At 40.6% G+C, this 24,994-nt stretch overlaps 1 protein-coding gene across 5 annotated transcripts in view; it reads left to right on the top strand.

The window, feature by feature from the left end:
• The first annotated feature begins 2,168 nt into the window (after positions 1-2,168).
• The window catches only part of Cemip2 (cell migration inducing hyaluronidase 2), a 74,156-nt gene continuing 51,330 nt past the window's right edge, over positions 2,169-24,994 (top strand). Inside the window, exons 1-5 of one of the 5 annotated variants that reach the window (XM_048806906.1) lie at positions 2,203-2,321; positions 4,095-4,276; positions 18,446-18,788; positions 23,000-23,140; positions 23,706-24,267. In XM_048806906.1, the coding sequence (XP_048662863.1) occupies positions 18,458-18,788; positions 23,000-23,140; positions 23,706-24,267 (1,034 nt within the window). In that variant the 5' untranslated portion in view covers positions 2,203-2,321; positions 4,095-4,276; positions 18,446-18,457. Of the gene's footprint in view, positions 2,322-3,165; positions 3,439-4,094; positions 4,277-13,691; positions 13,717-18,445; positions 18,789-22,999; positions 23,141-23,705; positions 24,268-24,994 lie in introns of those variants that run through there. The other 4 variants (XM_015492924.2, XM_048806904.1, XM_015492923.2 and 1 more) reach the window with 4 other exon arrangements.

Below are 24,994 nucleotides of genomic sequence, written 5' to 3'. Positions count from 1 at the left end.
CTCTTGCCTTGTAGCCTGGGCACGATCCTTAAGCTTTCAGAGTCAATATCCCACCTCCAAAATTGAAATAATAACCTTTGGGAGGGTTTAATTACATATCCTAATCCTAACTCAAGGCAAAGTGCCTGTTTTTTTTTTTTTTTTGGAGGGGGGTTGCCAAGGATTGAACTCAGGGGCACTGACCACTGAGCCACATCCCCAGCCCTATTGTTGTATTTTATTTAGAGACAGTGTCTTACTCAATTGCTTAGTGCCTCACTTTTGCTGAGGCTGGCTTTGAACTCATGACCCTCCTGCCTCAGTCTCCTGAGTCTCTGGAATTACAGGCGTGTGCCATTACTCCAGGTTGCTGTTGCTGCTGCTGCTTCTTCTTCTTCCTTTTCTTTCCTCCTCCTCCTGCTGCTGGGGATTGAACCCAGGGCCTCACTGATGCCAGGCAAGTGCTCTCCCACTGAGTTATACCCCACCCACTTTTTGATTTTTACTTTGAGACAGGGTCTTGCTAAGTTGCACAGGCTGGCGTCCTGGTCAGGCTCCTGAGTAGCTGGGATATCAGATATGCACCACAAAGTCTAGTTGCTGGGTACAGTTTCGCCAGGCATGGTGGCCCATGCCTGTAATCCCAGTGGCTCAGGAGGCTGAGGAAGGAGGATCATGAATTCAGTCAGCCTCGGCACCTCAGCCAGGCCCTAAGCAATTCAGTGAGACCCTGTCTCTAAATAAAACATAAAAATGGGCTGGGGCTGTGGGGCAGTTTTGTATTAAGCTGGCACAGTAAAGGATTCAGTGAATGTAAATTTCTTATGGCTTCAGTATCCCAATGCCAAAACTGGGTTGATCAAAAACCATAGAAATTTATTTTCACATTATTTGGCCAGACAACTAAACACAGTTGCTGCACATGTTTAAAGTCAAGGCTCTAGAGGGGACCCCTGTCTTGACTGTTCCAGCTTCTGGTGGCTGCTTGCTTTCTTGCCTGGTGGCCACAGCATTACAATCTCTGCTTCCATAGTCACATTACTTTCTCTTCGTCTCTGTGTTATATTTCCAGCTTTCCCCTTGTAAGAGTTTCTGTGGTTGCAGTTAGAGCCCACCCTGATAACCCAGAATAATTTCCCTAACTCAAGACCCTTAATTCAATCACATGGGCCTAGACCCTATTTTTATTACCAGGTTAACATTTATAGGTTCCAGAGATTGGAATCTGGTATCTTGGGGGAGGGAGCATTTTTCAGACAACTACATAAGGTAGTTGACAGTTTCTGCCCATTTTGTGTGTGTGTGTGTGTGGTGGGGTGCTGGGGATTAAACCCAGGGCCTTGTTACATCCTCAGCATCTGTACTATCTTTTAAAGGCATTGTTCTAAGCAGTTCACTTTGGGATCAGTAAAGTAGTCCTTTGCCCCTTCCGGCTTGTCATTAAAAGCCATCTGCCCTATTTTAAGGATTTTTCTTTACTCTCTCTCCCTGAAGGGATAGTGGTTCCAAAGGGAGTCGGGTGCCTGTTCTATAAAGTCCCAGCAGTAGATGGAGTCCTGTTTGGAGCATCTTTCCAAGGTTTTAATTGTGGACACATTTTAGCACAGTTCCCCCAATTTACATTTTCCTGATTCAGTAGATTGGGCGATGTCTAGGAATACATTTTTTCCCCCAAAGTGTCTCAGGATTCTTTTCATCAGCCAAGATTTGGAAATACTGATTCCTTCTACAAATCTCTGAACTGAAACCCTCGAAATAGGGTATTCCCCTTCCTGCTTGCTGGGTGTGTCACGGTTACATGACTGAATTTTTATTGGAAGGGTGGGGTAAACAAACAAAGAAGAGCATCCCTGAAAAGTGAACAATCCTCTCTGTACAGTATTCACTGAAAGTGTTCCCTAGAGGGAAGATTTACAATCCTAATGAAATCGAAAATGAAGACGGCCGGGATTTGGCAGTTCTGTAGCTGTCATTAGCTCGGGATCTCTGGCGGATGACGGATCTAGCCCGGCCGCACCCTCGGCTTCAGCCAACGCTTTCCAGAGTGAAAGCAGCTTCCGCGAGGGGGGCGAGGTCCCTCCAGACCTAGTGCGGGTGTCCAGAGAGAAGTACTTTCCCAGTGGGATGGGCTGGGAGTGGCTTTCAGCGTCCCCGCCCCGCCCCCTGTAAGAGGCAGCTACTGCAGAGTGGCGCGGGCAGGGGGCGTGGGGAGATGTAGGTATATTTATTCTGGCCTGAGAGCTGGACGTTGGGAGTGCTACAAGCTACCAGAGGAACTATCATTGTCCCAGCAATCTGATTCTTCAGAGAGGACTAAGAACCTCGCACCCCTGGTTGGCCAGGTGGGGGCAGCCGTGTTACGGTGACTTTATGCACAGAAAATTTTGTGGGAGTTTGAAAGTTCCTTTGGGAATGCTGGGACGCTGAGTAAGTCTCAGCAGGGATCGCTGAAAAAGTGGTGTCCAGCTCAGCCATAGGGTATAAGGGTCATGTTCGACCACGGCGTATGGGGGCGCAGCGTCTTCAGATTCAGCCGGAGGTGATTGGGGGCTCAGTTGGGCGTGATGGGAGACACAGGTACAGGTTCCGCCGGAGGCGACAGCGGAGCAGTACGAAGCTCAGCTGGGGTGAAGTGGGGAGTCGGTTCAGGTTTGACCAGGCCAGGTGCGCGCTACCAGCACAGGTAGGAGCCTGAAAGGCACAGCACGGGACGCTGTAGGGGGCTCTGGTCCGGTCCGCGGCGCGCCAGGGCGTTGTTCCGGCTCGCGGCAGCGAGTGGCGCTGAGCCGGGAGAGTCTACAGCTCCCGGCCCTCGGTGGCGGCGGGAGGAGTTCTGCGAGGCTACCGCCCCCTCCCGCCCAGGCTCCTCCTCTCTCTCCGCCTCTCTCGTTCTGGCTCTCCAGTCCGCCCGCCCGCCCAATCCGCAGCCCTCCACCCACCAGAGCCGGGCCGCTTGTCTGGCCGGCGGAGGCTGAGCGCGACCGTAGTGAGCCGTGGCGCCCGCCGACCAGGGACAAGCGCGACTCCTGGGACGCGCTCTGCTTCGCGCCACCGTCTCTTCCCCTATTGTTTCGGGGACACTCGGGCCGGCGCCGTCCGGGTCGCGATTCTCCTCCTCTTCCTCCCGGAGGGGAGGGAAAGGAGAGAGCCGAGCGTTTGCTCCGGGAGAGCGCAAGCCGAGGCCCCTGCCGCCGGGGCTCGGGGCTGGAGGAGGTGGAGGCGGAGGCCGAGGCAGAGGGAAGTGCGCGTCACTCCCGGGAGGAGAGTGTTTCACCTTCAAGCGGAGGCTGTGGTTACAGTTGCGTAAAAGCAGCAGCACAGCGGCGGGCACTGGGGCTGGAGGGGCTCCTTGGCCATGGAGAGGAGATCCGGACCGGGCGACGCCAGGAGCTCCACTCAGTCTCTGTGGATCATTGCGTAGGCACCTGAGTTAACCGACGCTAGGCGGGGGAGGGGAAGGTAAGGAGCGTTGGTTTCGCCGGCCCCCTGCCCCGCCTCCTTTGCTGTCCTAGGAGTCCATTGCGAGGGCGCAGACCCGGGTCTTGCGCACCTTCCCGGTCCCTGGAGGCCTGGCCCGCTTTAGCGTTGGGCATTTCTGCCGAAATGAAAAATATTCTCCTGCTCCCCGCAGCACCCTCCTTCCCTCTCCCGCGCTCCTCCTTTCCCCAGTCTCTTTGGATTAGAAGTAACCAGACTCCTCTAGAGTCAGTTCTTTCAGTAAGAAAGGGTCCTTGGGAACCGTGTCTTGATTTCTTTCTTTCCCTGTATTTTCTCATTACGTTTACGGGGACCGGAACAATGGATCTTTGAAAGTCTGTGTGAACAGCCTTAAACTTTCTGTAGAGGGCTGGGATTAAACCCCACAGGAAGCCGACTACAGTGAAAGGTTGATGGAATGTGCATTGTAGAGTTTTAGCTTCGGTGCGCGCGCGCTTGTGTTTGCGGGGGCGGGGGGGGGATCTTTGTCTCCTTACTGTACCCCTGGGTTGGTGGGTCCTCCATCCCCCACTTCACTTTGTGTTACTTAGGGTAAGATGAGGCTTTTAAATAGCATGAAACTTTAAAGCTGGGGAATAGTTTTAGTACTGGACTCCACTCTGAGCTTTTCTCTGCAGAGTTGGGAGATCCTGGCAAAGGAGGAACTCTCTCCTTGAGGACCCGAGGTGCTGCAGTCACTGCACTTTTCAGCAATAAATCCAAGGTCCTGACTTCCCTGGATGCTGTCTGCTGAGGGTTGATGTGTGTCACCAGACCTCTCCCTGGAGCGGAAACAACTCACTTAAATTCTCCACATAAGGTTAGGAAAACAGACTTTGATATATGTCTCCTTTCATCAGCAGTTGAGGATAAAGACAGAGTGCCCAATAATTTAAGAACTTTAATTCTGCTCATGAGCCTCTCACTACCTTAACTTCATTCCCTTTGTGCCAGTGTTACAACAAAATGCCATCCTGTCCATTTGCATGTGTTGAGGGTATGCAGATGTGAGCTCCTTCCAGGGAAAAGTGAGAAAAATTGATAAAAAGGGGGAGAGGCTTCTTCTGAGCTGAGGGAAGCCTGAATTCCCAGGAAATGACTGCTAAAATAAAATACATATAAAATAGCTTTTTAGTTCCTTGGTTGGGTAGAACAGAGTTCTTGGTTTGACAGTTGAAGAAAGCTTGCTCTTTTTGTAGTTGGGCATCATGCTCTGGTTGGATGCCCCATTGCCTATTCAAAGGGTTCTTCTGAGTTTGTGTTTATGATCAAAGCAGAAGAAGGTGCATAAGTATGTCCTCTACTTCGTAAACATTGGGTGGCACTTTTTGGTGCTTTATCCTATTGCTGAAATGACTCCCCTCAGCTTTCTGTGTGTCTGCACTAGAGGACAGTTTGGAACTTGGAATCTGTTTTCTGGCTTTCCGTTCAGTCTACCTTGTGCTGTATTTTTCTGATCTATGTGTACTTACATGATCAGAAAACTAAGATTAGGATTGAACCCTGAGTCTTCCGATGTTCGATTTTATTAGCCTGTGGATAAGAGAGTAAGGTGAGGACTGGGTGTGTGTATGTATGTCTGTGCATGCATGTCTGTGCATGCACATGCGCATGTGTATATACAGGAAGTAGCATCTTTAAATTCTTACATGTTGCTTGTGTAAAGTTTCTGTGTTGTGGTTAATTGAGTAAAGTCTCCTTTCTTGATCTAACTTAACTGGTGAATTTCAGAAGTGTCAAAGTCACAGTCACAACAGGAAACCTGACCAGTGCAACCATTTACTAGTCACATTCTGGTAGAATAATCAAGTCTGCCCTCAAACAGCTACCTAGAAAATGAGAAGACAAGTGGGGGTAAAATAATCTTGTGGGCCATTTTTGAAGTTGAAAGGGTACTCCTTTCTAGCTGTGTGCCTCTGTGTAAGTTTTTGAAATTTAGAAAGATGAATCATGTGTCAGAATGAGAAAACTTTATCATTGCTTTCAAATTTACAGCTTGAGACTCATATTTGAAATGCTGCATGTAAATATCTCCATTATAAAGTGTTCTAAAACATTTGGGTCTCACATCCTCTATCTACCCAGCCACTGTCCATTCATTTAACTAACAATTATTAATTACCTATTGTAATTAGGCCATGAATTACAATAGACTTCTCTGGAAGGAGTCTCAGCACCTGCTTCTTGGAGCAAAGTGGAGCAACAGAGGGACACCGGTGGAGTGGCAGCTGTTGTGGAGACCACATGGTACCAAGTTACCCCATGTGGTGGTCTCCAGCTACCAAGATGAATAAGACATAGCCTCCTGAGTTGCTGGGATTACAGGCGGGCACCACCACACCCAGTTCATTATGCACATTTTTTAAGAAGCCAGAGAAGGAACTGATTGGGAAAGGGGTTGTGTTGCAGTTTTTTGAAAAATAAAATTTATTAAATCAGAAAAAAATAAATGGGACTGAAAACTGGTATCAGGGTGCCATTTTAGGCACCTTGAAAGGGTTATACAGTTGCTAACCAACTATCTGCTACTGGGAAAATCCTCTGATTTTCTTCATCTGTAAAGTGAGTTTTCAAATGCTTTATGGAATGTTCTGAGGATTAAATTGGATTAAGTTTGCTATGTATATGATAAAATACTACATAAGCTAGTGCTATGTGTTATCCAAAGGGACTTTAAATATGTGTGTGTTTTAAAAGCTATCATTAGTTATAAAGCATATCTTGAATTTGTATTAATCAGAGATTTCTGATTTATTGGCTTCTTCCAGACACTTTTGAACCCCCTCTGGGGAGCAAGTCTTTGTTTTAGGTTCTAGCTATTGTTAAATGGTATTCCTCACCTAGACAGGCTTCTTCTCATCCCAGACACAGGAAATTCTCTGGCTTCATTTGGGTTGTGAGCATTAATTAGAAGGATGAGCTTTCTGGTACAGTGCAACCGTGGAGAAAGGTTTGTCCTGTAACATACACATATCACCCTGCCTCCCAAGCTAAGCTGGCCTTTACTTCCCTCTATCCTACAAGATGAATATGGGAAAGAAAAGAGGAAAAGAAAAGAAAGCAAGAAAAGCTCTGTATTTTTGAGACCATGAAAATCACCTGACTAGTTTTGTCCATTTGAAAAGAGTTATAATTTCCAACTAGACTGTTAGAGGCTCTTCTCTCAATAGCAGCAGCTGCTGTCTAGGTGAAATTTGAATCTGTAAGCAATACTTGCTTTAGTTCTCTACTTGAAATAGAATTAAGCTCATCTGACATTTTAATAAATTGCCTTTGATAGAAATCCAAACTCAGATATTTAAAGCTATTGAATTAAATGTGACTTTTTTGAAGAAAGGAGATGATATGAATGTAAATTGGTTTTTTGGACAGTGCTACATATGCTGAATCCTAGTATAGAGTTCCGGGGGATCTTAAAAATAATATTAAAACAAGGAAGTTGAGACCCAGAGAGGCTTACTAATTAGGTAAGGTCATATAGTAATTTAATGACTAAGCAGGGACAAGACCTCCTTTGTCTCTTATTTCCAGACAACACCCCCTCAAACACCATATATTCTCATTTATTCCAGTTTGGCTTTGCTTAACAATATAGTTATTTGAATGTTTTTATGGTCAAATAGTATGCATTTGAGCATAGAAAACCATTGCATCCAAGTTAAAGACAGACCCTGTATCTTTTCATTTCGTAGTTCTTACACATAATATGGTGATCATTGTGGGGTGATGTTACTTGTAATAAATTTCTGTCAAATAAGGAACAAAGTGTAAGAATAATGTTAGCTTTACTTGCATTTTCTAAAAACAGGACCAAGTTTAAAATATTGTAGAAGTGAACATTTTTTTCAAAGCAGCAAGTTCCTGGAAACATTATTCAGATTTGTGTTGTGAATCACAGGATAAAAGCATACTAGGAATAGTTTGTATGTTCTTTTGTTTTTCCTTTATTTGCTTTGGGAAACCTTTAATGTTGGTTGTTAGAAACTACATTCAGCAAATATTTTGTTGTATTTCTAAAATGTGCAAGGTCCTGCTGCTTTCTGTGAGCAAAACAAAGATAAATGAGACATGGGGTCTTTATTAAAATACCTCTTTAAAAAGTGAAGCCGACTTGGAAGCTGTAATTATTATCTCCTAACAAATGAATCTGGTGATCCGTGAAGCAAAACTGTTTTGAAATTGTTGTCATTAGACTAAAGTTATAAGCAGAGTTGTAGCAAGGCACATATTTTCATTATAGCATGAAGAGTGGTACATCTTTTACATTTATTGTATCAGGGATTCATTTTAGTTTGGACAGTAAGTAAAAGTTTGGCAGTATTTGATGAATTTTATATAATGAAAAATTTGCTGAAGAGAGATTGTGGCATTTTTAGCTTCAATGTATTAATGTGCGCACATACACACTCACACTCTCTTACAGCTTTAATGCTGCATAGAAGGTCCCTGAGGACATTGTTGGTTGAAGAGTTATAATCCACATTGAGTCACTCAGAAGAAAGAATTGTCCTCATTGATTGTGAGTTTGATGTAAGTATCGTAGAACATACAAACATCCACCACAAACTAGATGTCTTCATCGGGTCTGTTACCAAGTCTCTCTTAAGAGTGAAACTTACTGATTTGAAGATATTCCCCAACTTACTGTCTTGCCCGTTGGAGGAGGCAAACCTTCTGTTGCCATAATGGCCTGAGCTAATGGTGACTCATTTTCCTGAAAATGAATGGTTTCACACACAATGAAATTGGAAAATTAATTGTTAACATCTTAGTCATTGGCAAGTTTAATTTAGCACAAGGAAAAATGTCAAGAGTTCTGTTTTGGAAGGAATGAGAAAAATGAGTTATTTTTTTTTAAAGATTGTAACAGAACAAAACAAAACAAACCCATATAACATTGTTTTTTTGACACCATTAGTGCCACCACTATAAAATGAACTTTATATTAGAATTTAAAAAATTATACCTCATGAATGAAAAAAGTGTGACTTTAATTGCTCAGTATGTACATACTGGTAGCCATTTCCGAATCAGCGGACCACATGTAGCTTAAAAAGCCGAATGAGGGATGAATAGCCTTTCAGTACAGTTCATGACATCTTTTGATTCCTGACAATGCTCTGCTCTCCCAAGGCCTACCCTGACTTGGACACTGTTTGTACTTACTGCATGGGAACTGCTCCCAGGATAGGATCAGATAGTGGATAACTTCCCAGCTGTTTGGTTACCATGTGGTCTTAGCTTGACTTTAACCTTCTTGCTCCTGTTTGTGCTGGTAACAATAGCCTGCCCAGCTTCCAGGTATCCCTATTTAGGTACACAAAGGCCAACCATCACTATAGTGCTGGGCAGTTGCTTGTTCATGGAGGTCCTGACTTTTGACTCTGGCATCCTTGAGTCTTGTAGAGCAGAAGGCAACTGTTGAGAAGAGGTCATGTGATCCATTTATTTGGCCTAAGATTCACATGCCCTCAGAAGACGTAGAGATTGGGTTTATATTTTGGCTTGGAACTTGCTTTCCAAAGAATAGGAAAGACTTCTTGGGTCTGTTGCTTCCCCTGCCCTATTGGTGTGTTGGACAATGTATTGTTATTTTTGTGGCAGTTTAGTGATAGATTTTAGTGAATACTTACAAAGTAAAGAAGTTATCAGTAATGATCTGATGGTACACTTTGGCGTTAGTACATTTGCCAGGGCTTTTAGGAAATTTAAACTTTCTTCCATTCACAGACATTTAAGAAACTGAGGTGATCACCTCTTCAGACCCACCAGACCAGTTTCTTTGTCCCAGTGTGACCTGGAATTTCTCCTTCACTGATATTGTCTCCCCACCTCCTCTTAGCACTAAGCTTGGAGCTCTTTGATTGGAGGGTTCATGTATATATATTTTTTCACCACTGTGTCTACATTTTTTTTAGCAGAGTCCTCAAGAGATTCTCAAAACTAAACTTGTACCTGGTTTGAAAAGGTTTTGCTCCCAGTGGCTAAAATTGTATTAAAAATAGGTTATGTACTACAGTTAAAAGAAACGGTACACTTGAGTCCTGGTCTTGCCATTAACCAAAATGTTGCTTTTTCTTCTAGCCCTGGATCATTTCACTTTGGACAGCTGATTATTCATCTAGCCTCTTTTTGGTTTGAAAGGCATGTCAAAACATACTCATTGTGTATTTCCTATTGTCATTGCATTTCAGTGTCTGTATATCACTAGATCATGAACTTTTGGTGTGCCTATACTTGTTTATGTAGCACATCTCGGCTTTATCTTTCCCCCCACTCTCCAGCATTCTACCAACATAACTTTCCTGGCTCTTTCTTCTTGAGAAGTAGTTGAAAGCGTTGTCCCTGGCATTCTGTAGAGAATGCAGCCCACAGGCGGCTCTGGCCTTTGCTGTAACCTTAATTAAATCAGCCTCCCTCAAGTCAGGCTTCAGCTTTGGCTTGTTCTTTTGAAGGTCAGCTGCAAGGCTGACACACGCCTGCACCACCATTGTGTGCCTCTGCCCAGCCATCCATCACTGTCTGCAGGTTGGAAGCCTCTCTTGGGTCTTACCAGCGGCTGGGAAGGAGGGCGTGGAGGATGGTCTAAGGAGCATGGGGGAGGAGGGGAGGACCCAGGAGAGCAGCTTTTCAGTAGAAAGAATTCAGGAGGGAAAGGAATCTGATGAATAATAATAGGAAAAAAGAAACGGATGAACAGAGAAGGACTGATAGGTAAAATGACCCACTCCCTCTGTGTCTAATTTTCCAGAACATCTTCCAGGAGTTTATCTTTTAGTTGTGTAGAAAGACAAAATTACAGCAAATTTAGTTATGGATTTGCTGGGCTTTCATTGAAAATTCAAGAAATGAGGCAGCTCCATGCAACAAAACAGGAGAACTCCTAACCGGGCAGAGGCAGAACAGTGGATTTTATAAGGTGGGAAAAAGGAAACAGCACTAGAAAAAAGCTGATTGGTTAACATCAGATTATTGCAAGTTCCTTTTTTTTTTTTTTTGTATAAGAGTTAAAGCAGAAGGGACTTCTGTATTCTACTGATTGGAGTAAATTGGAATCTCCTGTTTTTAGGGAAAAATTGGTTTGTTTGGGATCTTAAATGAAATTCCACAGATTTCTGAATGAAAGCGGACTTCATTTTTTTCAACAATCTCTTGCACGTATCTGTATGTATGGACTTAGCATTTATGCTGAATTCCTTACAGGGGTTGTTTTAGAAAAAGTATTTTATTCTGTATGCTCTGGAAATAGAATAGGCAATGCATAATATTCTTCTGCATTGTATAAAAAGACCCTCTCAAAAAACTCTTTGTTTATAGAAAATCTGTATTATACATTAAGTTCATGATCTTCATGAGAAAATTGGTCACACTTAAATATTTATTTGAAAAATTAACAAATTAATGGACCTAAAAAGTCAACTTTGCTAAGATTATTTCTTGTCTCCTTCCTCCCTTCCTCCCTCCCTTCCTTCCTGGGGATTGAACCCAGGGCCTCACACCTGCTAGGTAAGTACTCTACCACAGAGTTATATCCCCAGCCCTTTTTTAAAGAAATTTTAGATTTTGAGACAAGATCTCATTAACTTGCCCATGCTGGCCTCTAACTCATGATCCTCCTGCCTTGGCCTCTGTCACAAGCATTTATTATGGACTCAGTCTGAGGCACAGTTAGATTTAATCAAACCTATTTTATCGATGCTAATCACACTTCAGACACACATCCTAATCCTAAATCCTAACAGTCTACACCCAAGGGTCCCAGATGCTTACACTCATGTGACCTGTCTTAAGTCCCGGCTGCTGGAACTTGATCTGGGGTGGAGGAGTCTGGTGCAGGGAGGACAACAGCAATGGAGGCCTTGGTCTCTCTGTCCTGGGTCCTGTTAGTCCTATCACCCCTCAGAAGTCTGGGTTCTTAAGTTCATTTTAAAATTCATTTGCTTGCAGCTGATAACTGGGTGAGGTCTGGGTGTATGCCCCAGGTGTAGACTGTTATTACTAACTTAAGTCAAGGTTCTGCAGTTTATCTAAGTTTTGCAGTTTACATTATATAATGGCACATTGCTTATAGTCTTTTATCCAACATACACACTAATTAATATAATCAACAGTCAATAATCCTATAATACTTCTAGTACTAATATCAGCTTCCCACACATCGCCTGCTTATTTCTATTGAACAGTTCTATATGACTAAGATAATGAACTTGTTGTATCAACACACATGATCTAAATCTAAAACAAAACTAAATGAAATACCTCTTCCACCAAAAAACAAAACAAAACGAAACAAAAAACTGAAAATCACCTCATCATTGTGCCTTTTTAAAAAAAAGTTGTAAGTTGGGAATATAGAATTATTCATTAAAAGTTCAAGGCTATTAGGAACTCCTTGAAGATTTTATTGGGTCAGATGTACTAATAGTAAAATCCATGATTTGTTTTCATGATAATTCATGCATATCTTGTTTCTGACATGTTTTATTTTTTGGGCATACCAGTCAGTATGTTGTAAAGATCTTTATGAAAGATAGAATTTTTTGGCCCCCAATTTTTTTTTTTTTTTTTGGTGGCGGGTACTAGGGATTGAACTCAGGGGCACTCGACCACTGAACCACATTCCCAGCCCTCTTTTGTATTTTATTTAGAGGCAGGGTCTCTCTGAGCTGCTTTGTGCCTTGCTTTTGCTGAGGCTGGCTTTGAACTTGGGATCCTCCTGTCTCAGCCTCCCCAGCCACTGGGATTACAGGCACATGCCACTGGGCCTACTTCTTTGATTTGCTATATTGAAACTGTAGAAAAGCTAAGATACTGGAAGTTGTGGAATTAACCCATGGATTGAATACTGTTTTAAAATCATGTCCTTGATTTAAAAAAAAAAAAAAGAAGAAGAAGAAGAAGAATAAATTAGATCAGCCTAGCTTCTTGTCTGTTCTTTCATGGCTGAACTTCCCATTAAAAATAAATTCTCATAAACTGAGTGTGGTAATCCCACTCTGTAATCCCAGTGACTCTGGAGGCTGAGGCAGGAGGATCACAAGTTCTGGCATCCTCAACATTTACTGAGACCCTCTCTCAAAGTGAAAAATAAAAAAGGACTGGGGATATAGTTCAGTGGTAAAGCACTCCTGGGTTCAATCTCCAGTACCCTACCTGCACCCCAAGAAAAGTTCTCATAGAAAGTGTAGGTGGGATTAAAAGAAATTTAAATAAGTCAAAATAATTGGATTTTTATTAGGTGCTCAATATGGGACCAGTCTGCGTGTCTTGACACTGTCTGTGGGACCCCTCTGCATTGGGCTAGAGGAGTTGATGGTTTGGGGGACTGACGATATGGCCTGTGGGCAGGTGTCCTGAGCTATTCCAGTAAGTGATAATCACAGGGGAGTGAATTTGTTTTGCCTATTGTTATCTCAGCCATAGAAAGACCATTAGGAGCTAGCCCTTCTAAAGAACTCTTACTAGTTCTGAATTACTGCTGCAGTCTCCGTAGAACACAGCTTTTCTTGGCTGTCAGCATAACAATATAAAGTGGCTGGAATGTTTTCCTTTTTCCTATGTGCCTGTTGCATTTCATAGTGTATGGTTAAACCATTGAAAAAATTATAAAAGGCTAAACTTGTCCAGCTAGTTTACCACTCTTTATCTTTAGCATTCCTGTCAGCAGTTGTTAATTATAGTTTTTAGTCACCAATTAGATTTCATATTGGCCATTGACTTTTTTGCTTTAAGTAATGTTCTTAATTTCTTCTACATCAGAGACACTCGTAAAGATTAGTTAAATTTCTCAGGGCCTCAAGAATGTTGAAGAAGGATTAAATGGAAAGTTTTAGTATCAGTCTCTGTGTATGTGTGTGTGTGTGTGTGTGAGAGAGAGAGAGAGAGAGAGAGAGAGGGAGGGAGGGAGGAAGGGAGGTGGTGGGGGAGAGAGCAGAACAGAGGAATCTTGTAGTTTAACAGATTGTTTGGGAGTATACTTACACAAAATCAAACATGTCTGAATGGGGGTACATTTTGTTTTTATTTTTTTTCAACCATCTGTCTGTTTTCTCCCAAATATGAATAAACACACACACACACACACACACACACACACACACCCTAGTACTTATGCTGAATTCCTTTGCAGGAATTTGTGATCTGAGTTCAACAACCACTTACTGAGTACCTCCTATGCATAATGTCCTATGTGTATACCAAGACAAGAAAGACCTCATCCTGGTCTCAAGAGGCGAACTGTCTACTGCAGGAGATGGGCAGGTATACAAATGGAACCTAAGGCCAAAAGCAAGGCGATCCTCTTAGAGTTTTAAGCACAATACACAGAAGTGTGGACATAGGGAATGTTGAGGCCTTGTGAAAGAGACGGTGCAGAATTGAAAACTTTGAACGAGAGTATCTCAAGATTTTTTTTTTTCCTTCAAAATCATGCCCTTTTCCCAGTTTTTTTTTTTTTAAAACAATCTTTAATGTTACTGAAATTTACAATAGTTTGCATTCTGTGAGTACTTAGTGTAATTTATTGTAAATAAATTAATTGGATGCTTTTACCAACTGTATATGTCCTTCCTACCTCAAGCTGTTATTTGAGGTAAGGCATCCTTTCTCCAAGAAAAGAGTTTTATTTAAAATAATAGTGAGTTTTTAAGGTATCTTTTTGGGGGCAGCTGAGAATTAAGACAAAAGTACCAGATACTTCTTTGAATGTTTTTTCCTAACTTATATGTGTATATCTTTTTAGTCTGTGGTGTTCTCAACGTCTTAGTAATTTCTTTAATTAACTACTTTACATATTTGCCTTAAATTTTTATTTTTGTGGTGTTGGGGATGGAATTCAGGGCCTTGCTAACACAAAGCAGGTGCTCTGTTATTGAGCTATAGCTTGCTCCATCCTGCCTATGCAAATGCTTAAGTGCCTGTTAATTTGTTTGATGTATAACAAACCTTTTGAGCTACCACTTTTTGTTTTCCAGTAAATAAATACTCACAAAATAATTATTTCAAGGGACATCTAAATGCCCGAAAATTATGCTTTTAAAAACTGGGGAATACATTTCCATTTCAATATGAATAATTTGGGTTATGGCCCATTTTGGATTATCTGTCTTACTTTAGGGGCATCACAGTTGTAATACCCCTAAGTGCATTGTAAAATATGCTAGACCCCTTCTACATAGATTGTGCTTTCCACGACAAGTACAACCCTTTAAAAAGCAGCATATAATGCAAGACAGACACACCATATTAAAGTGAAATTGGTCGGTGTAAAATTGATATGGTGCATAATGTTTGCATTAAAGCCTTGAAAGCTAGAGGATATTCTTCATTGTCTTTCCCCTGGTAGTTCCCTCCTTTGTTTTCAGGATGCCAAATTCAAATGTTACAAGTAGTGTTAACAACTTTTGGATGAGGTAGCCATTGGAGGTAGCCGGGAACCTACATCATTTTAATGGTATTTCCTTGGCTAGTTTTATTCTGCTCTCCACAAGTGATTCAGAATCGAATATAGGAATTATATTTCTTGAGAATACTATAAAGCTTTTGTATGTCCCCCATAGTTTTCACCACAATCCTCTGACAGCAGGGACTCCCAGTTGCTTACTTAATGAGTGAAATGCCATTTTTTTCCCCATGAACAATTTAGATCTGAAACTAGCAGAGGTCTTTCACCTCCTTGGTTAGATTTATTCCTAGATGTTTTGTTGTTGAGGCTATTGCGAATGGTATTGTTTTTTCTGATTTCTTTATTAGCAGACTCCTTGGTATACAAGAGACGGAGACATATTGAATTTTGTATGCTGATTTTAACCTACTACTTTGCCAAATTTGTTTATTAGCTCTAGCAGTCTTTTAGTGGCATTTTTTTTTTAATCTTCTAGGTACAGGGTCATATCATCTGCAAACTGATAATTTGATTTTTTTTCCTTTCTTATTTTTATCCCCTTTCCCTCCTTCTCTTGCTTAATTGCTCTGGATAGAATTTAAAATAATTGATCATAATACTGTGTCCCAGTAAATCCATATATGTAGAATAAAATTTTAAAGTATTTACATCTTACATTGAGGGGAGATATCTGCTTAAAAAATGATTTTTTTTTTGCTTTTATTCTAAGATACAATTGTCAACAATATGTTAATTTCTAGGAAATGAATACTTGTACATTTACATATTTTTCAGTAAAATAGAGCCAATGGACTTAGAATAAATATCTATTTATCATCTGTCCCCATTTAGCTTGTGGTAGTCATGATTTGAATTTTCATCCTAGGTTGCCATTTTGTGACCTTGAAGACACAAATTATTCTCAGTGGACCAGTGACTCCATTGAGTGCCTCACTGCCTTTTTTTTGGGTATATCTGGTGACATATTATCTCACACAAAAGGGCCCTCCAGCCTGTTAAGTAGTAACAACCTTTCTCACCCCCAAACAATGAGGTATCAGATGATTGCAGCCTGAGAAACAAAGGATTCCCACTCCTTTTCAGAGAGGATTAGGGTCCTAATTCCCTCCCCTCCTGATGAGACTGGCACTCAGGAATATCTAGTTTAGTCTTTGCTTTGTTAATAGAGGATCATAAAGAGGCTCTTTGTTATGCTCCTCCTTTTCTTCCAGCAGGATGTATCCATTATTTTGGTTTGTTGCCTGGTACTTGCAGCAGTTTCTTCAAATAGCACCTCAAATGGTGGTGTTTTTTCTTTTGTCGGAAAGCATAAGCTTTATCTAAATAATTACTTTGTTCACAAATCAAACCCCACAAAACTAGTGTTTTCCACAAATGCACTGACTCTAGAACATTCTTTGCCTCATGTAAAATCAGCATCGATTGTGGATTAGATTTCCTTTCTTTCCCTATTAATTTTCAGGTCTTTTGCGTCCTGGGAATGCTTATTTGTGGCTTCTCTAATGATTGTTTTGTGTTTCACAGGGTTTGTGGATGCTTTAGAGCATTTGGGAGGCACCCTTATTACTAGAATCTTGTTCATTGTTTGGCAGAAGATGAGGGGATTAATTGTAAGGGTATTGAATGAAGTCAGGTGATGCTTAGATGCTCTAGTTAAGGAAGGGGCATAGTGGGAGAGGAAGAACATCAGGTTTCTGAAGCCTTTGAGCACACCTTATTTATCCAGTCATTGCAACAAAACAGTATATGGTTTAACTAGTTCTTCTGCCCTCCCTCCCTCCATCTCTCCATCCTTCCCTTCCTCCCTCCCTCTCCCTCCTCCTCCTCCTCTCCTCTCCTCTCTCTCCNGTGGTGTTTTTTCTTTTGTCGGAAAGCATAAGCTTTATCTAAATAATTACTTTGTTCACAAATCAAACCCCACAAAACTAGTGTTTTCCACAAATGCACTGACTCTAGAACATTCTTTGCCTCATGTAAAATCAGCATCGATTGTGGATTAGATTTCCTTTCTTTTACAGATTAACAGAGTTTCATTCCAGACCTGAAAGTGATCACTGTAAACATAAGAAAATAAAAAAGGATTTCCATTTGTGTGTGTGTGTGTGTGTGTGTGAGAGAGAGAGAGAGAGAGAGAGAGAGAGAGAGAGCTTTTCCTAGATAAAAAACAACTGTGTACTATAGTCTAGTGAAGTTCTACATGAAAAATTCCTGACAAGATTAATATGCCCTTCCACGCCCAGCAAGGTTCTTATCACATTCTTGGAAAAATGCATTCTTTAAAGTTATTTCCTCTCAACTGTTTGGAAAGATCAGTGTGTAACTTTAGAGCCTTAACTTCAGAGTCAGAGTACCTGGGTCTAAGTCTTGATTGTCTGCACTAGTTGTGTGATGTTTGGGAAAGCTTATTAACCTTTCTGGGTCTCCATTTTTTCTCATGGGCAAAATGGGAATAATGGTACCTACTTGTAGATTTGTTGTATGCAGTCTGTTATTAGTGAGTTAATAACACATAAGGTGTTTAGAACAGCGTTTGGCAGGAAGTACATGTTAGCTGTTGTTGTTGTTTTTTTTTTTTAATCACCTGAACCATAATATTTGAATGTCTGCTTTTTTAAGAAAAGAAATGCAGAATTTAAAGAGATAAGATAGACTTCAGGCTTTTCCACCCAATGATTCAGAGTCTGTAGTGAAGTGAGAACACAGGTAGAAATACTTAAATTGCTTAACCCAAAGATAGTGGGAAAATTCAACACCCAAACATGAACACCTATCTGTTGGAACTTTCAAGGGCCACCCGTGGTGCTCATAGGATTTTTGAGTTTAAAGAATTTCAGTTTAAAGAACTTAGCATAATAATACTCCAAGTGTGACCAGCTGCTTCAGTGTTACTAAGGTTCATTAAAAGATAGATAGATAGATAGATAGATAAATAAATAAATAAATAAATAAATAAATAAATAAATGTAAAATCATTTGGACCATAAGCACAGGGGCAGAGAGCCCAGGAATCTACATTTTTAACAAGCTTCCCTGGTGGTTCTTAGGCATGATGAAAATTGAGAACAGCTGGTGAGAGCAGTTGGCTCTAGAGGCTTGCTAGATTCACTTGGGGAACATTTAAAAGATTCAGATGCTCAGATCCTGGCTTAGCCATCCTGATTTAATTGTTTTGGGGGTGTGGCCTCGGTATTAGCATTAGGAGGTTATTATAATGGGCAGCTGGAGTAGAGAAGCAGTGGTATTAGAAGACAATTAGTGAAGGTGACTGTTGACATAATTTATTATATCAGGGATGTAAGCTGACTTGAAATTTTCAAAAAGTCATTACAGTGGTTATCAGCGTCGGGATGGAATAGGGGATTATTTAATGGGCATAAAATTTTTGTTTGGGATGATGAAAAAGTTCATGAAATGGATGGTGGTGATGGTTGCACAACTTTGTAAATATATTTAATGCCACAGAACTTAAAAATGGTTAAATGGCAAGTTTTATATTGTGTATATTTTGGGACAATTAAAAAAACACCTCTTAAAAGACATTATAATTTACATATTCTGAACTGTATTATTTTTTTCTTTTCACAGTGACAGGGTATCATGTATGCCACTGATTCCAGGGGACACTCCCCTGCTTTCCTGCAAACTCAGAATGGAAACAGCCATCGATCACCTGGTTATGTTCCAGGGAAGGTCGTTCCCCTGCGTCCCCCTCCTCCTCCAAAGAGCCAAGCTTCAGCCAAGTTTACCTCCATCCGACAAGAAGCACAGGCAGCCTTTGCATTCTCACCTGAAGAACAGCAAACACAGAGAGCAAGCCGGAAGCAGAAGCGACACAAGAATACTTTCATTTGCTTTGCTATAACTAGTTTCTCATTTTTTGTTGCACTTGCAGTCATTTTAGGAATATCCTCAAAATATGCTCCAGATGGTAAGTATATATATGTGTGTGTGCGTGCGCGCGCGCGCGCGCATGTGTGTATATGCTGCATACCTAGAACACATTCCCAAAGAAGAAAGGAGGAAATATTGGAATAATTTTTAAAAACTTTTTTTTTCCATAAGTTGGCTCTAGCAAGCCAAGACACAGTTAGGCAATATGAACCTGTTATGAATAAGAACAGTTGTTCAAGGAATCCATTGGAAATTATAAATTTCAAGGATTTGCTCTTCTTTGCTCTTTTTCCACTTGGTCCTGGTGCTCAAGTTGTTCTTGTAATCTCTCTTTTGGAAATGCTTTTAAGAGTCTTTACTGAATTCTTGTGGTAGCACAATTTCATCCTTTGTGGTAGAATGATTTTTGGACTACCGAAAGTATGTTTTTGTGTCATAAATATGATAAATTGGTGTTGATTTAAAAAAAAGTGATTAAAAATAATCATAATATGTTTTGGAATGAGCTTAGTAGACAGTACCAAAGGAGGAGCTTTAAATATTTTTTAGTTATATACAGTGTACATCCTTGAAGCAAAGCCTCTCTGAGTATGTGTAAATTCTGACACTTAAAAAAAAAAATCACCCATTACTTCATAGTTAAATATCATGTAGGGAGGTTTTTATTTCTTGAATGGTCTTTGCTTTTCAAGAAACAATATCAGCAATTCAGTGATAATATATTTACTTTGAATGGTTTTGAAGAATTTTGTTGTCATTCAGCTTTAATAAAACACTAACAAAGAATTGCCTCATAAAAGAAATCTATGTATCTTCCAAAACTCAGAGGGCTCAGGGCTGTGACTGAGATCATCAGACCATTTCAGCCTGGCTTAGATGCTGTATTTGTCTACTTTTTTTTTTTAAACAAACTCTAAAATAGATTTCCCCCACCGCTTTAGTTAAATTAGATGCTTCCTTAACTAGATATAACAGCTGAGGGACATTTTGCCATTTATAAGACTTAAAAACATTATTTTATTTATCTTTCACAGATGCTTTTGGGTCCCCAAGGGCGGGGGGTTAGTGCCAGTGCTTCTGAGACGATAGATGCAAAAGAAGAAAGATTTGTATCAACATCTTTGTTCCTCAAACCATTAGAATACATTATAAATTTGTAACATTGATTTCCATTCTATGCAGTATTGACTTCCTCTCTCCTTTTCGCAGCAGAATAAGCAAGTTCCCTTCTGCTGTTTCATACTTCCCAAGTAGTCTGCAGTAAAGGGATGTTAGATAGTGGGAATCAGAGCTGAAGTCTATGGCTTTCCTTTGTATTTTCATGTCCTTTGAAAATGTTGAATTGCTAATGTAGTTCCTTGAGTCAACATTCTTTAGTTTCATATTTTGGCAATATAAATACAGATTATCCATGGAAAGATCTGGCATGCTGAAAAATTTCAGGCTCAGCATTTTGCTGTTACCACTCTAAAAGTGGGTAGCTGAGAAGGTGAGATTGGCTGAGCTGTTTTTCACTGCTGTCTGCACACCACTCATTTTGTCATTAAGTGAATTTTACTGGAAGGGAACAGATTGGAATTTTTGTGATGGTTCTAATGAAGAGTGCTCCCCTGGGGAATAATTATAAACAATTAAGAGGAATTATATAACTGTTTTAGTGGACTCCAGATTTCAAAGGATGGGATTTCCCTCTCTGTAGCTGAGAATAGTGCTTGTTACATGTGGCATAAATTAACTTTATTTCGTTTTTCTTTTTTTTAATTGGAGATTGAACCCAGGGACACTTTACCACTAACTTACATCCTCAGTCCCCACCGCCCAACTTTTTTTTTTTATTTTGAAACTGGATCTTGCAAAGTTTCTAGGACCTCGTTAAGTTGCTGAGGCTGGACTTGAACTTGTAATCCTCCTGCCTCACCCTCCTCAGTTGCCAGTATTTCAGGCATGTCCCATGGCTACATTTGCTTCTTATATAACTCCATGGAGAATTCCAGCTAGATGTTTTATGGGGGAGTGGGGTGTTGAAGAAAAGTTCAAGAAATTCTTAGTAGTTGTCAGAAAAAAATTTAAGAGATTCTTATTTCCTTAAGAGAATGAAAAATTGAAGGATTTCTTCCCACCCTGCTTTCTGTTCTGGGGATTAAATCCAGGGATGCTTTACCATTGAGCTGCATCCCAGCCCTTTTTCTTTTTTATTTTGAGACAGTGTCTTGCTAAGTTGTCTCCTTTTCTGTATTGCTGGGATTATTGGTATGAGTTACCATGCTTGACAGATTGTTTTTATTTTTATATATTTTATTCTTTACAGTGCTAGAGATTGAACCCAGGACCTTGTGCATCTTAGGCAAGTGCTTCACCTCTGAGCTATACCTGCAGTCCCAAGGATTGATTCTAATATAATAGTGATGATCATTGATTTATCTGAAGAATTGAATATCAGTCATAAAACAGCTGCTATGAGAAAAATTATTTCCTAAAGTAATTGCCACAGACTTAGCTAGTGGGACTAATTTGAGGCGTGGTTAGTGTCACCTCTAAGAGAAAGCAGTAAGACTAGGACAACATAGGCACTTGGAAACAGGAAGAGGGTCGCAGAAGGTTATACAAGTTCAAAGGGAAGAATCAGAAATTTTTCTATGTAGAATTTCTTTTGTGTTACACTCAGTTTGCCACTTTAACAAAGATATATCTTCATGTGTCTCTTCCCCCTTCCCCAGCCTTAGTTCCTAGAGATTAAATACCCAGCAGTATTTAACCCCTGAGCTACACCCCCAGCCATTTTTTTTTTTTTTTAATTTAATTTTGAGTCAAGGTCTCACTAAATTGCTTAAGACCTCTCCAAGTTGCTGAGGCTGACTTTGAACTCCTGATCCTCCTGCTTCAGCCTCCAGAGCCACTGGGATTACAGGCATATGTTACCATGCCTGGCTCTTCATATGTTTCTTGAGCATATCTTTCTTATTACTACCTTTGCTTAGTTTAAATACAAGTGACTTGTTAGTCTAGCTTGATGAATCATGTGGACTTGGATGGCAGGGGATACATGCATATCTAGTATTTTTATCTCCCCTTCATGCTCATCTTGTTTAAATACTATCCATCTTTTGGGGTCTAGATCTAGTGCCAACTGTTTCATGAAGCTGCTGTAATTACTCTGGCCCCATCCTCCCCTGAGGTCATTTGTACCTTAAAGTAACTACCACCTTGTTCAGCACATAATTATATCATACCTGATGGCTTTTTCTTCTAAGCTAGCAGGTAAACTTGAATGTGAGCTCATTTTATGCTTTAGAAGTTTTATAGTATGTATTACAAATGCACAAATCAATCTTCAACAAATACTTGATCATTAGTTGATCAGAAGTGAAGGTGTGATTTTCCCCCTTCATCTTTCTCATTGTGGCACAAAATAAGGATTTCATGCATACATAGCTGCAGTTTCACTGTCACCTGTTCGAGAGGCAAGTTGTAATTCTAGTAAAGGAACACTACCAGTGAAGAACCTCATTTCTTAGAAGCAGAACTTTCTCATCACTCAGCTTGCTAAGTGATCTTGGATTTGGCTCCCCTAATCTGAAATTTCCTCATCTCTGCAAATGAGAGGTCATGTTTGTGGCTACTTGCCTCTTGCAGTTTCATGGGAAAGCACACATGACTGAAGATGCTAGTATTCCTCAGCCTCTGCCTTGGAAGGAGGTGCTACGATTGCCCACTTTGTGATTCACTGTGCATAGGAAGGAACTTGTGGATATCCAGTCTACGTATTATTTAGCAATCTCCATTTTTCACTTACCAATATGTTGTGTTTTTTTTTTTCTTTTTGTGGTGGTGGTGGTCAAACCCAGGATTCACACATTCTAGGCAAGTGCTCTACCACTGAACTACATCTCCAGTCCTATATTTTCTTTTCTAAAACAACTTAGTGTGAGTCCAAGGGTAATTTATAATTTCATTTCTTACTGTGAATTTATTTCCAGAGTAGATGGTTTGGGGGAACTTCCTTTTTGCCTTGTGAAGTTTGACCTGAGCTAAATGCTGGCCACTTAGTTTTGTGGTAACCATTTTTTTTTTAAATGTTGAGACAGTACAGGAAAGGGGTGGAATTTCTACCCTGATGTTAGGAAATCAAAATATATCAACACCTTACTTGCAAAACTATATGTAGTAGTGAGAATGCTTGGATTTGGTTAATGGTATTCTTGCCTTTTGCTGGGTTGGATGGGATATCAGTGTTGTGTTGTTTTATAGAGAATTGCCCAGATCAAAACCCGCATCTCAGGAACTGGGACCCAGGACAAGATCCTGCAAAACAAGTTTTTATCAAGGAGGGAGATATGTTCCGCCTGACCTCAGATGTCACGGTGAATTCAATAGTCATTGAGAATGGAGGTAGGTAATTGTCCCTGCCTGCAGAGACTGCAAGGTTGATCTTTAATATGGGGGATATTTGCTGTTCCTTATAAACTATTCTTAAATGGCATAGATTTGGGGATAGAATGTCACTCTAACCATGGAAATGTGTTTCCAAGATTGAGCCATGGAATTCAAAAACTCTAAGGACCTTACAAATCACTCGATCCTTTTTATAGATAGGGAACAAGAAAGGTGATTATTTGTAAGCTGAATCTGTGTTACAACTGACGGAGAATGATGAGAGAGTTAACATGGGTTTGCATAAACAAACATGAGATTCAGATTTATAGACTCTTAGTTATTTTTTTCTAGAAATGATTTATTTCTAAATTGAATGGATTGAAATATCAACTCTTCACTTTTTCATTGGCTTTATTTTGAAAACTAGTTTCAGTTTCTAAGCAAATTTTTCCTGACTTAATAGTGGAAGTGTTATCTTTTCTTTGTTTCTTTCTTTTTTCCTACTTGAGGGGAAATCTATTCTTGTGTGTCTCAGAAAGATGTTCCAGAAGTTGGCCTACAATAATGTTGTTCCCTACAGGGCTGCTTGTATTTGGGGATGATAAAGATGGATCCAGAAATATTACTTTGAGGACTCGTTACATCCTGATCCAGGATGGTGGGGCGCTTCATATTGGAGCAGAAAAATGCCGCTATAAATCCAAAGCGACAATTGCTTTGTATGGCAAATCAGATGAAGGCGAAAGTATGCCAACATTTGGCAAAAAGTTTATTGGCGTGGAAGCTGGCGGGACACTGGAGTTACATGGGGCACGGAAGACATCATGGACGTTGTTGGCAAAGACGCTGAATACCTCAGGCTTGCCATTTGGGTCCTATACCTTTGAGAAGGACTTTTCCCGGGGCCTCAATGTGAGGGTCATTGATCAAGACACAGCCAAAATTTTGGAAAATGTGAAGTTTGATACGCATGAGTACCAAAATGAGAGCAGGCGACTTGAGGAATTTCTGAGAGTCCAGGATCCGGGTCGAATTGTTGCTATAGCTGTGGGAGATTCAGCTGTCAAGAGCCTGTTACAAGGAACTATCCAGATGATCCAGGAAAGGCTGGGGAGTAAGCTGATCCAAGGACTGGGCTACAGGTGGGCATGCCTTATTCTTTTTCTCTCTAGCTCTGTGTTGGAGTCTTTGTTTGAGAAGAGAAAGGAAGTGGGGAAGAAATCACCCTCTATAATAGAAAACAAAGAACACTAAAAATGAGCCAGCACTACATGCAACATGAATGATATTCAATAACATACTGCCCGAGTTAGCCGGGTTGGATTGCCAGATATGAGATTCAGAAGTGCTTGTCTTGGCTGTCAATTATGAAGGCCTTTGTGAATTATCTTCTCAGGTTTGGGAACAGAACAGAAATGTGTTCCTGAAAACCAGTCAGGTGGCATAAAGGCTGATTTGCCTTCAAGGAGACTTCCTTTTTTCATTACCTCTTGAAGACAGAAATTCTGAATGATTCAGGGAACTTAGGGGTTGAAAGTTTAGGGCACAGTTCCATGCTAAGTTTTAAAACCCAAAGGGGTGGGGCATTCCCAGTTTCCCTTTTCTTTTGGAACCCTTTGCATACTGTATTTCATACTTTGAGTGCATGTTTATACTTTGAACCCACTTGTTTGACTCAGGTCTCTAAGAGTCCTAGCATCTGTGAGGAAGGAAAAAGTCTTACTGTCATCTAGACAGCCAAATTTATTTCTACTATTTATGGTTCTCGTAGCATCTACTTATTAACCGTGATTTCTTAATGCAATTCTGAGTCTGGGGAAAGTAGCTGGCTCAACATTTAATTCAAAAAACAGAAGTTTTAATTCTGCT

The sequence above is a fragment of the Marmota marmota genome, unplaced genomic scaffold, assembly GCF_001458135.2.
Source record: "Marmota marmota marmota unplaced genomic scaffold, marMar, whole genome shotgun sequence".
Taxonomy (NCBI): Eukaryota; Metazoa; Chordata; class Mammalia; order Rodentia; family Sciuridae; genus Marmota; species Marmota marmota.
This window is presented reverse-complemented; position numbering and strand designations above follow the sequence as displayed.